Below are 11,982 nucleotides of genomic sequence, written 5' to 3' on the forward strand. Positions count from 1 at the left end.
TTTTAAAAATAGGAATGAACAGTTACATATTTTTACACAGAAATTTAGAAATCTAACCATGTACAGCATTTTGTAGCAGGACAGTCCTATGAACTTTTTTTTTCTTGTCTCTTGTTTTCATTTATTACCCCCTTTTTTCTTTTAAACAAACATTTACTTGAGAGACAGTATATGCCTCAGTCTCTGTGCCCAAACAAACGGCTCTAAGGAAGAAACACTGATAAATGTGACAAGTTTAAAACGATCCGATTTAGGTGAAACCTCTGTATATCCTGGTGGCTGATCACTGATTATACATGTTGCAAGTAGCCCCTCACTTGTCTTGTTTTTGTGAAGGATTTCTTTTGTCACATGCATAGAATTCTATATGTTGATGTAGTTTGTATCTAGCATTTTAATCAATTTGGAATTTTCTGTCTGTGGGTGGGGCAGGTAGAAGTCTACAGTAATTTTCCTTTCATGGCAAGCCTCTTGTCTCAGTGGCACATGGCCACTGACAAGTCTCACCTTTCTGCTTGTTGAAACCACTGTCTTTGTTCCATATGAAGATCCCATTTAGAGGCTAATTTATTTATGGGTGTAGTTTTATCAGTTGATCTGTTTTTTCTGTTCTTGTGATGACTCAGGGTCTTGCTTTGTCGTGGTCTCTGGTGTCTAATAGGGCCAGTCCCTGGCAGGAGCTTTAGATACTTTTATATTTGGTGTGGTCAGCCTGTCCCACGGAGTTTTGCCTTTCTCGTCCAGTGCTTAGAGCCACATGGTCTCCCCTGTCCTCCTGAAAGTCTACTCAAAAACTACTGCCAACCCTGCGGTGCAAATGATTAAATGATTTTAATTACTTTTATATTAAAATATGTTATTATACAGATAAAAGCAGAGAATAATAAACATCCATGTTGAGTTTAGAGTAAATATCCATACTTACATTATTGTTACATCTTTTTTTTTTTTTTTTTTTTCAGAACTGGGGATTGAACTCAGACCCTTGTGCTTGCCGGGGAAGCACTTATTCCACTGAGCCATCTCCCCGGCCCCTATTGTTACATCTTTAACTGTGGCCTATTTGGTTCAGATTTTTTAACTGAGCTATAAATTATAACATATATGGTTGAGGCCCTGACACTACCTTTGTGAGTTCCACGTGCTGTGCTCCCATATAGAAGTCTTCTCCCAGGTTCCTGCATCTTGTACTAGACATCTTGGCTGACTCTAGACTTCACCTTCGCCCCCTAGAGGACTTTCCTGGTACTGAAGCTCAAGGCCTGTTTGCTTTCCAGGAGGAATGTTCTATGTGTGAGACCTCAGGCTCCAGGCAGAGGGTTTGGAGAGCTAGGGCTGGCCACCCTCTAGAACCGCTTCATACGGATCAGGAGGTCTGTGTGGAGGTTTTCCAGGCAGTGATTCAGAGGAGCCAAAGGGTGCAGGAGGTGTAGGCTGCACACAAGAAGGAGGTGCCAAGTGTGGGGTCTGGGCAGAGACGGAATGAGCCTCGGAGTCAGATAGGAGAGTCCCTAAGGCCTCTGATGACCAGGGCAGAAAGAAACATTGCTCCTGTAGGTGACATGAAAGTAGCCATGGAGAGGACATCCCTGGGGCTGCTGCTTGGTTGTGGCATTTGAGAGGGGAGCCCTGTGAGCCCTGTATGTAGGGCTTGGTGTGGTGTGATAGCCCTCACCATCTTCCTGGGCTTTGGGAAAGCCAGGACAACACTCCCTGCCCTTGTGAGACTGTGCTTATCTCCAGCCCTGCACATGAGTTGCTGAGTGCGTTCTGTGGATTTTATCATCGTGCTCAACTTCCGCTATGTAGACGCCCCCTCTGCCACTGCTTGTATCTTCTACGTGCTGGGTCCCTTTCTTCATTTCCCTCAGTATTACCACAACCATGGAGCTACACCGGGGCCAACCCCCTCCCCCTTGTCACTGGTCAGTGCCACCTCCCACATTTCTCTGAGTGGCGCCCTGGCACAAGCTCAGCTCAAGTCCAAGGCGGAGACGTCTCAGACTCTTTTGGGTTCACTCTTCCCCAGGACCTAGATGCCCCTGTTCCTTTCCTCAGGGCCTCAGCTTGGAGCACTTCCTTCTCATCCTCCGCGTACAGACCCTCTCCAACCTCACTGCTGGTCAGCATACTTGCTGCCCCATGCAGGGCTATCTCTCACACAGAAGCCACTCAGGAAATGACTTGTGGCTGGCAGATGTGAAGTGAGGATGCTCTTTGGCAAAGCAAGACCACCTCCCTGGCCCTGGGAGACACTCCAGGACTTCTCCCATGCAGGGCAAGTCTGCTGCATCCAGCCATGCCTGCAGCCTGCTCTTAGGCACACCCCCAGGAAGGTCCACCGGCTGGGACCAGGCTGACCCAGACTGGCACTGGGATTGAGGTATTTGAGACCCCTGGAAAGGGAAAAACTTTCCTTTTCCCTAGGGTAGCACCAGCAATAGGCCCCTTGGGTCTTAGCTGTTCCCACCCTGTCAGCCAGGCTCCACCTAGGACAGGAGAAACACTATATTACATAGCTCAAAGGAATTGCTTTTAAAGTAGTGTTAACATCACATACTTATACATGTAAGTACATGCATGCATACATGTATGTTTCAATTCAAAATGTGTGTATGCATACTTATGCATGTATATGTATACGTAGTATTTACATAATACATGTGTATATGCATAGAGAGTGTATGGATGTGTGTACATGCATATTTTTGTCTTGAAATTATTTTAGACTTTTGGCCAAGGTGCAAAATTATTTCAAGTGTTTCCTGCCGCCCAACTTCTAAGATAAACATCTTATGTAACTGCATAATGATCAGAGCTTAGCAGTGGTCCACTGCTATTAACTACAGATTTTTCTCAGAGCTCATTAGCTTTTCTGCTATTGTCCTTTTGTCTGTTCTAAGATCCAAATTTACATTCAATTGTCATCTCCTTATTCTCCTCCAACCTGTGATACTTGGTCTTTTCTTTTTTTCACTCTTTGATTGTTTCTGAGTTTCTAGAAAGTTCATTAATGTGGCCTGTCTGATGTGCTTGTGACTATGTTGAGGTTGTGAACTTCAGGCAAGAATACCTCAGAAGGTATGTGCCCTGCTCTGTGCAGCAGATTGGGAGCCTGTGATGTCGATATGTCTTATTACTGGTAGCATCTTTCCCCCTCGCTCACTTGGTTAAAGTGAGAGCTGAGGAGTTTATGATTTTTCATTTAATAGGTGTGTAGGAAGGGCTGGCCAAATAGCTCAGCAGATTAAAGCACCTGCAAACAGGCACAGGGGCCATGGGTTTGATCCCTGGAACTGCCGTGCTGGACCCGCCCCTGGGGCTCACTGAGACAACAATTGAGACTGGGCGTGGTAGCACATGCCTGTGATCCCAGCTCTTGGGAAGCTGTAAACAGGCAGATCACTAGGAGTCCAATCTAGAAGTAAGACCCTGAACACCCTGTAGACCCTGCCCTAAAATACAGAAAAAAAAAAAAAAATAGGTGGGTAGGGGAAGATACTATGTGACTGCAGTTACCCACTGGGGAACTTCATGCAGAACATCAATCACCTGGATGATGAAAGAGCTGTGTAGCTCAAGTACCAGAAATTAGCCACCGCATGTACCTGTCACTTGCCTGCTAACATGAAGCACAAAGGAAGAGACCATGTTGCCAGAGCCCTGCCCCAGAGTCAAGCATAGAAGCCAGTCAGTGAGGGATGGAGCCATGAAGACGCAGTCACTACCAGTAATGCCAGCCAAAGCCGGGCCAAAGAGAGACAGAGGAGCTTGCCTAGCCTCTCCCTTCTCCCGTCTCCTGCCCCAGCAGCTGAAAGCCTGCTTATGTGGAGGCTGGCGAGCTTGCCCTCAGCAGATGGATGGGCAGGGATCACAAGCAGTGGACCTGCTGCCTTGCCTGTGTCTCCTGAGCTTGTCCAACACCAGAGTTGCCGGCCCTGTGTGGCTCTTGAGCATCTGACGCGTGGCTCATTTAGTCTGATGCTCGCCTAGTGGCTTCAAAGACTTCTGTATGGAAAGAAGATTGTAAAATGTCTCACTAAGAGTTTATTGATTTTTGTCTCTCTTAAAATCCGGCCATGAGATGAGTGTCTTGTGTGTGTCTGTCATTTTACTTCGGCTGGATAACTGCTCTACCGCATATTTGGACCTCACCTGCATCATCAGCATTGTAATAAAAGGTCTTTCTTGTGTAAAGGTTGTGTCCTTAACACGCTGTCAGGAGGTGGTGCCCACCAGGTGTTTTAGGAAAACAAGACCGTATTCATCTGAAGCCCTCCGCCCCCACAGTTTTGACTGGAGATGTCAGACACAGAGTGAGCTCCCTCTGTGTTGTGCATATCACGCAAATTGTAGGTTAAGATCTATGTTCAGCATAGAGAACAGCTAACATTTAACACAGCAGTAGCGATGCTGCATTGTAGCTAAACAGCACTTGACAGAGGATGAGCCATTCTGCGCCTGCCGCATTGTCTGCACAGTGCTTGTGTAGCTTGAAGTCCTCCATCTCTACCTTGCAGAGTCGCCCAGCGTCATGCTCTTATTTGATAGATGGCAAAATGAAGCCTGGAAGATCACATAGCTTAAGAGGCTCTCAGATTTCTGGTGCATCACTGGGGGACCTTGTGAACATGCTGGTCCCCAGCCTGGCCTTCTGGGTCTGATTCAGTGGGTGGAGGGTCTGGGTGCCCAGGGTCCTCTGTGTGGATGACCTTGGGGACTGTCCTGCAGGAGGTTGTCAGATGCCACCTTGAGACATGCTAATTCTCCTGGCTCTTTGGGCAGAAGCCCAGCTTCTGATGGCCAGCCTGGAGCTCTTTGCTGAGGCTGGACTGTCAGCTTGTAGAGCTAGGTATACAGGAAAAGCTGCCCCTGTTTGCCTGTCCTCTGGCTCCATCCTTGACATAATAAAGGATCACTGTGGCTAGAACCACAGTGAAGCATGGAGCTCATTGGCCAACACTGAGAAGACCTGTTGTCACACTTTCTTGACTTTCAGTACAGTTGGATCTCCATCACTCCCGTACAGCTAGGTGAAGGGAATGAATTTGCCTTCCCCAGCCATATGCCGGGGATTGCCTTGATGTGGCATTTGGAGACCTGCTGGTGGGGAAGGATCTGCCACTGAGACTGTCGAGTTCTTACTGCTCTTCTGCTGAGGGACAGGACCACCCCTGGGGGCCGGGATCCTGAGAGCCTGTCCCACCATTACTGACCCTTCCTTTCTGCCTCGCAGTGGACAGCGGACTGCAGTGAGCAGCTGGACAACAGCAGTTCCTTCTCCCGAGGGCGAGCACCCCCACAGCAGGTAGGGGACCAGCTCGGGGCTCCACCTGGGGTTGTCACCTGTCTTGCTTTCGTGGGCTTCTGAGAGGTGGGGACGCACAGGAAGCAGGAAGGGGGGATATTCAAAGATACAGTCCGTACCTCTGGGAACCCTCGCATAATTCCTGGCCCCAGCAAAGCAGCCCTCCCTCAAACATGCCCACCACTCAGTTTTTATTGATATATTTTTGCAATGCACAGTAAATACATTCATCTTGAAGGAACGGGACATTACATATCCCGGGCTCCTCTCCTTTCCCTTCCTCCCATCTCATCCATCTCACCCATCCTCAAATTCCCTTCCCATCCTTTCTGAGAACCACTTCTTTGATCTATTAATCCTTTATGTTGGCTTGTAAGTCTCACTTTTGTTAATTTTCACTCTGATCTTCATAATTTCTTTGTTCTGCTAGTTTCAGACTGAGATTATTCTTATTTTTCTAGGACCTTGAGCTGTTCCATTTTTTATTTGGGATCACTCTGTTCTTTTTATGCATGCACTTACAGCTATAACTTTCCCACTTAGAACTGCTTTCATTGTGTCCCATGGGCTTGAATATATTGTGCTTCCATTGTCAGGCTGTTCTGGAGACTTTCACATTTCTTCTCTCATTTCTTCTGTGATCCATTGATTGTTCAATAATGTATTAATTAATCTCCAGGAAAGTGTATTCATTCCCTTCAGTAGCAATATTGTGTGTAATAATAAATGTCAGGAGACAACACAGATGTCCACTGAGAGAGAGTAGGCAGCACTCCGTAGAAGATCACGCAGCACTTGGGTGGCCAAGCTAGGGGCTCATGCACTGACACTGACACCCGAGAACACTGGGACTCGGGATTTTGGTGCTGGTGGGACACTCTGGAGGTCACTTTGGCTTCAGGACTACAAAGGGTAGGGAGGTGGGAGCTCTTTAGGGAGGAGCTCAGAGGAACCTGGCGCACAGCTGTCCTCAAGTGGGCTGGAGCCTGCTAGTAACTAAGGACCTCAGTGCTCCTGGGCCAGCTGTGTGACCAGAAAGGAAGAGAGTGGCGGCTCTTCAAGGGCTGTCCTCCAGACCCGGGGCCCCTACACCTCTGGTGGCCCAGCTAGTTCTGCTTATACCTCATCCCTGCCAGTAGGAAGCTGTAGGATTAGAAACTGATGAGACCACTTACCCTAGCCTAGCCACGCCTCAGGCCCCATGACTTCTGATCCTTCAGCTGCTGTAGGGACATGTGGGGGCTGCACCCAACTGTATCCCTTTACAATGAATAAACCAGCCCTTCTGTATTCTATCCTGAGAGAAGATGCCTGGTGGCCTTAGTTCTGGGTCCTTTTCAGACTGCAGGATTTTCCTGCCTTGTGGCAAGGTGAGAAAATTGTCCCCGATGGTTCACTCTGATTGTAGGACTGGTATGCATGTGTGCATTTGATTGTTGCTTAGCAAGGAGGTCATAACAGAAGCCCTGGACAAGTGAGGGAGGGCCCCTGGAGCTGGTTTGCACTCTGCCACAAACTTGGCAAGTTCTTTCTCACCAGGCGTCAGTTTCCTCATATGAAAACCAGAGGGGATTCTGGGAGTCCTTCTGGCAGCCCCATGCAGCTTGCAGATGAGGAAACTAAGGCCCATGGGGTGTATGGCCTCTTGCTCCCTATACCCACAGGTACTTTTACCTGCCCTACTGAACTGTGTGTCCTTCTAGGAGGCCTTTGTCTCTGGCTCCTCCAGGGACCCCAGTATGCTCCCAGGCCTTCAGCTTCACCACTGCACATAGCATCTCTAACTCTTTTTTCTGCTTGTCGTTCTGGGTTCCTCATCTGAAGACCCTCTTAAGTCTCAAGCAGCAAAGCTGGCTTAGGGGTGGGGGCTTCACACCTGGGAGGGTGCCAGGGCAGGGCTGGAGCCCTTCAATGGAGAACATCAGAGGCTGGTCTGTGGCTGCTGTCTGTTATTTGGTCAGTAGGTGGCTGGTTCTGGAACCTCCCAGTGTAGGGTTCTTTCTGCTTTGCCTTCTCATTACTTTTTCTGCCCCTGTCCCCTTATGTTCTGGCCCTGTCACTTCTGACAGAGCCCTAGAGGTTGAGATCCACTCCCAACCTCAATCAGTCCCTTCCCTCAGAGCTTCCTCTGCTTGGCTTTCAGCTACCTGGAGGAGGGAGGGTGGGAAGCTGACAGAGGCCTAGACTGGTGGAGCAGGACTAGGGGCTTATGGGGTGCTGCCCCCTAGCAGGGTATTGTGCCTCCCAGCACCTGGCATTAGAGCACCTGCTGACCCAATCCCACCTTTGGGAAGCAGATGGGGAAGCTTAGGCTGAGCAGGTTCTGCAAAGTGAAATGTAACAGCATGTGAAGATGCAACGTAAAGATCCTCTCTTGGCAGGTGGAGCTGAAATACTGAGGAGGAGAAGCCCTAGGAGAGAGCACATGGGGTCTCTGCATGTGAATGCACCTCCTTCCCTGACATTTCAGAGACCAGGGCTCCCCGGGAGGGGGCTCTGACAGGCCACGCTAAGGGACCACTGCTAAGCTGTGGCTAAGGATGGAGGTCGTAAGAGGAACCCATCTGCTCATCTCAGAGGAAAAAAGCACAAGAGTAGCCAGGGTCCTGCAGGAACACGCTCTGTGTAGCCACAAAGTCTGTGCCCTGTGGGTCTTAGGCACAGGGCCTGTCGGGCTTGGATCTGGAATGTGGGAAAGGCTGCAGAGGGCTAGTTTGCCTGAGCCTGGTGGGGCAATGCCCCTGTGCTGTGGAAAGCTGCTTAAAGCCAGTGACACATCCAAATGCTGGAGAACGCAGGTGTTTACAGGCAGGATTTCCTAGACAGTCACCAACAACAGTGCTGGCAGGGATCTGGTGCTAAGCCTCGGGTAGGCCTGATGCCATGGCCTGCTTTAGCAGCCTCAGCATTGGTTAGAAGGACAAGACCCAGGTGTGAAAGAATGCCCAGCTCATGGCTCCTGACCACAGGAAGCCAGAGGTCAGAAATGGGGGGGGTTGAGGATAGCTTGGTGGTCTAAGCACCTGCTTAGGCAAGCACAAGGACCCAGGTTCAATCCCCAGTACTGCATGCCATTCCAGGTACACTGTGCTGGTCACTGAAACCCAGCATGGTGGTGTACGCTGGTAATCCCAGCATTGGGGAGGCTGAGACAGGAGGATTGCTATGAGTCCAAGCTGCATAGCAAGACCCTGTACCAAATAAATAAAGGATTAAAAAAGAAAGAAGGAAATGAGGTGCGGAGGTGAGTGGAGCCCTTTCTCCTCAGGGCAGGCTGAGGTGTGCACCTGGGTGTCATGCGGCATCCTGCATGAGAAGGCAGGAGTGACTGGAGGCCTGAAACCAGATGAGACCTCCTGAGACCTTGTTCCTGTGATGGGAACCCCAATATTTAGATGCTGGAGGACTGAACCAGGTACAGACATTAGGTTCACAAGAACAAGATTGCCACAACTCAGGTGGGCATTTAGGGCTGGTGCCAGAGCTCAGCGCTGTAGGCCATGCTCTGTACCCCTCATGCTCCTGCCCTCTCTAGGTCTACATCCACGGCCCCTGGTGCCCCCACCAGTGGGAGCACCAATGTGGTGCCTCTGGCCTCTGCTCATGAAACACCATCTCCTGGTGTCCTCTGTGGAGGAATCACAGCTGGTTAGCATCTTTAAAAAAAAAAAAAAATTATGTATTTATCTATTTGGTAAAGGGTTTCACTATGCAGCTTGAACTTGTATTGATCCTTCTACCTAACCCAGGTCCTTGCATTTGCCAGGCAGGTACTTAGACTACCAAACTATCTCCCCTGCCCATGGTTAGCACCTTTTGTGTGACCGTGCCGCAGGAAAGCCCTGGGCAGCTGGCCTGTGGCATTATTTCTATCTTGCTTTCACCTATCCTGCAGGGGCCTCTGAAGGAGGGAGATCTGGGGACTGCTTGCCAGAAGAGCATCTTTTGGGTGGACCCCTGAGGAGATGCTATAGCCCATCTGTCTTCCAAAGACCCCTGCAACCTGACCCACCAGAGACACATGACAATTCTTAGGGACACTACTCTCCCCCTGAGCACACCCAGCTCCTCCTCTTGCACCCCTTGATCTAGACAGATCCCAGTCACTCATGTTGCATTCACAGGATTCTATGTACATTTGCCCCCAGGCTGATCAACCCTAAGGAAGAGAGAGGATAGACTTGTCTTCACATCCCTGGTGCCCTCTGGCCTAGGGCTATGCATGTATCGGGCAGGCAGTTAAGATGCCTGAGACCATGGTGAGCTGACTCAGGCAGGCTATGCAGTCATTTCCTAGCATACTCTTTTCATTTAGTGGTACCAACTCTTTCTGGGGGTCTTAGCATAGTAGGGTGGCTTTGCTAACCCACCTTGATCTATAGAGGAGAATTAGTTTTAGGGAAACTGAAGCTGAATCAAGATAAAGGAGTGGCTGGCTACTGTGGCATCCCCCAACTCTTTTGCCCTGGCTACAAATATCCAGGCAAGTAGAGCTCAGCAGGATGGTGTTGAGATCCTGTGCTCCACCTAGGAAGCACTGTGTGATGGGTCGTAGCCCTGCCCTGAGCCAGGAACTCAGGTACAACACCACAGGGGCATAGTCTGCACTGGGGCTGTTTATTCATTCACAGCAAACTTCTTTGGTCCTCATTCTTTTATCATTCCAACTAATGTCAAGAAAACCTACTCACCTCTCCAAATCTTTTCAGAGGCACAGGGCCAGCCTAGGTAGGGCAGGCTGAGTCCCATGAAGTAGGAGGAAAAAGATCCAGAGAGTACAGAACAATAACCAAAAGCAGGCGTTCGAGAGACCTAACCAGCTTCCCGATACCAGGATTCACCCATGGCTGGCATTGCTTGCCATCCTGGCACCCCTTTCCTAAGTGACCCATCACTTAGGAAATCCTCTAGTCATTTGCTTTGGACTTGCAATGGTCCCCAGCCATTTGTTGTAGCAGAGAGTAGGGTGGGGAGGGTTGAAAAGAAAGCACTTGAAATGAGAGACTACGACAGCAGTGTATTAAGAAAATATGTCAAGGTACTGGCAGGGGACTAAAGATTCAGAAATATCGGACTAAGCACCTGCTTTGTCAAGTGCAAGGACCAGGATTCGATCCCTGGTCCCACATGCTGTGCCAGCCCCACCCCCAGGATGTGCTGAGCCAGATACCAAGTACAGGAATGATGGTGCACACCTGTAATCCCAATGCTGGGGAGGCTGACAACAAGAGGATCATTATGAGTCCAAACTGCATAGTGAGACCCTGTACCAAATACATAAATGAAAAAAAACAAAAATTCAGGAATGAAATCTAAGGCATATGAAAAGTTGTATAGGGCCAGCAAGCAGCTCTTCTTCATCTGCACAGAAGTGCCAAAGAAAGAAAAATGCATGTACCCAACACAACACGGCCTCAAATTAGACCTTGAGAAGGACTTCCAAGATGAAGGACTTGCTGGCTTGAGGTGCTGGCTGTTGAACAAGATGATGAGCTCTTCCCTGGGAGCCTGGTGAGCACACCTGCTTATCAGTCATTCACAAATCCCTGGGAAAGAAGGGGGAGTGTCTGACGTCTGTGAATCTTGGCTGGTGACCTGTGATCCCATCTCCCCTGGAATGCTAAGTACTAGTTGCTCCATAATGAGAGGAACTCCATAACGACCAAGAGAGCTAGACAGTGACACTGGTGCCAAGTACCTCTTTACAACATGAGACACCAGCACAGGTCTGGGTTTCTCCAATTTTTCCACTGTTCTCCTTGCTCCGTGTGCCTGAGCCAACCCGCAGGCTAGGATCAGTGGCTGACTTGGGATAACAGGTGACTGGTCACCTCAAGCCCTGTAGAGGAGCAGAAGCAGCTTTCTGTCAGTTGTCTTGCTGCCCTCCAGTAATTATAGGATTTAGCTCAGTGCCTATTTTGAAGATTGTGGTACAATTAATACTGTTTTTAATGTATTTAGTACAGGGTCTCACTACACACAGATTGGACTCATAGTGATACTCCTGTTTTCAACCTCCAAAGTGCTGGGATTATAGGCACGCGCTACCACGCCCAGTGTCAGTCACTGCCTCAACGCACCCCTGGAGCAAGGCCAGCACAGTACTCAGGGGACTGAACCCTGGTCCCTGTGTCTGCCTTAAGCAGATGCTTTAATCTGCTGAGCTATCTGGTCAGCCCTAATTAATACATTAGTAAAAATGCCTAATTGTTTAAGCAGCCTCCATGGATAAACTGCATAAGGAATGTCATGTGTGTATCTGGGGCTCTGCTCTCTGTTCAGTCAGTATTTTACTGAGCACCTCCTATGATCTCAGCAGACATACATGAGCTGGAACCTTCTGGATGATCATTTTGTTGTAGATCAGAGGTCCAGTAACATAGAACAGGGTAAAGATGTATAAGTGGAGTCCCCCAAATAGGCATCCTAACTGCGGGAGTTACAGTCATTCTGAAGCATGGCCTCTGTCTCTGGGACATGAGGCACAATCTGTGCCTTTGGGAATAGGCAGGCTGTTGGACCAGATGAAAGGAGGAGAAAGACGATGAGGAAGCAAGGACTGAAAAATGGCTTAACAATGGCCTGAGTAGATGGCTTGAGTTGGGTGCTGCTCAAGTAAGGGGAGATGGAAGTGGTGGATTCAAGAGTAAGATGCTGCTCCATTCCTATCAGCA

The 11,982-nt window shown here is 49.1% G+C and overlaps 1 protein-coding gene across 5 annotated transcripts in view; it reads left to right on the plus strand.

Moving 5' to 3' along the window:
* Positions 1-11,982, plus strand: part of Ctif (cap binding complex dependent translation initiation factor) — a 315,277-nt gene that overhangs the window by 107,213 nt on the left and 196,082 nt on the right. For 4 of the 5 annotated variants that reach the window (XM_023714714.1, XM_023714712.1, XM_023714720.1 and 1 more), the window contains one exon: positions 5,237-5,308. The exons of the other annotated variant lie outside the window; for it this stretch is intronic. In XM_023714714.1, coding sequence (XP_023570482.1) covers positions 5,237-5,308 — 72 coding nt within the window. The remainder of the gene's footprint in view (positions 1-5,236; positions 5,309-11,982) is intronic. 5 annotated transcript variants of the gene reach the window in all.

Source organism: Octodon degus, unplaced genomic scaffold (genome assembly GCF_000260255.1).
Source record: "Octodon degus isolate 3935 unplaced genomic scaffold, OctDeg1.0 scaffold00003, whole genome shotgun sequence".
In the NCBI taxonomy this organism is placed as follows: domain Eukaryota; kingdom Metazoa; phylum Chordata; class Mammalia; order Rodentia; family Octodontidae; genus Octodon; species Octodon degus.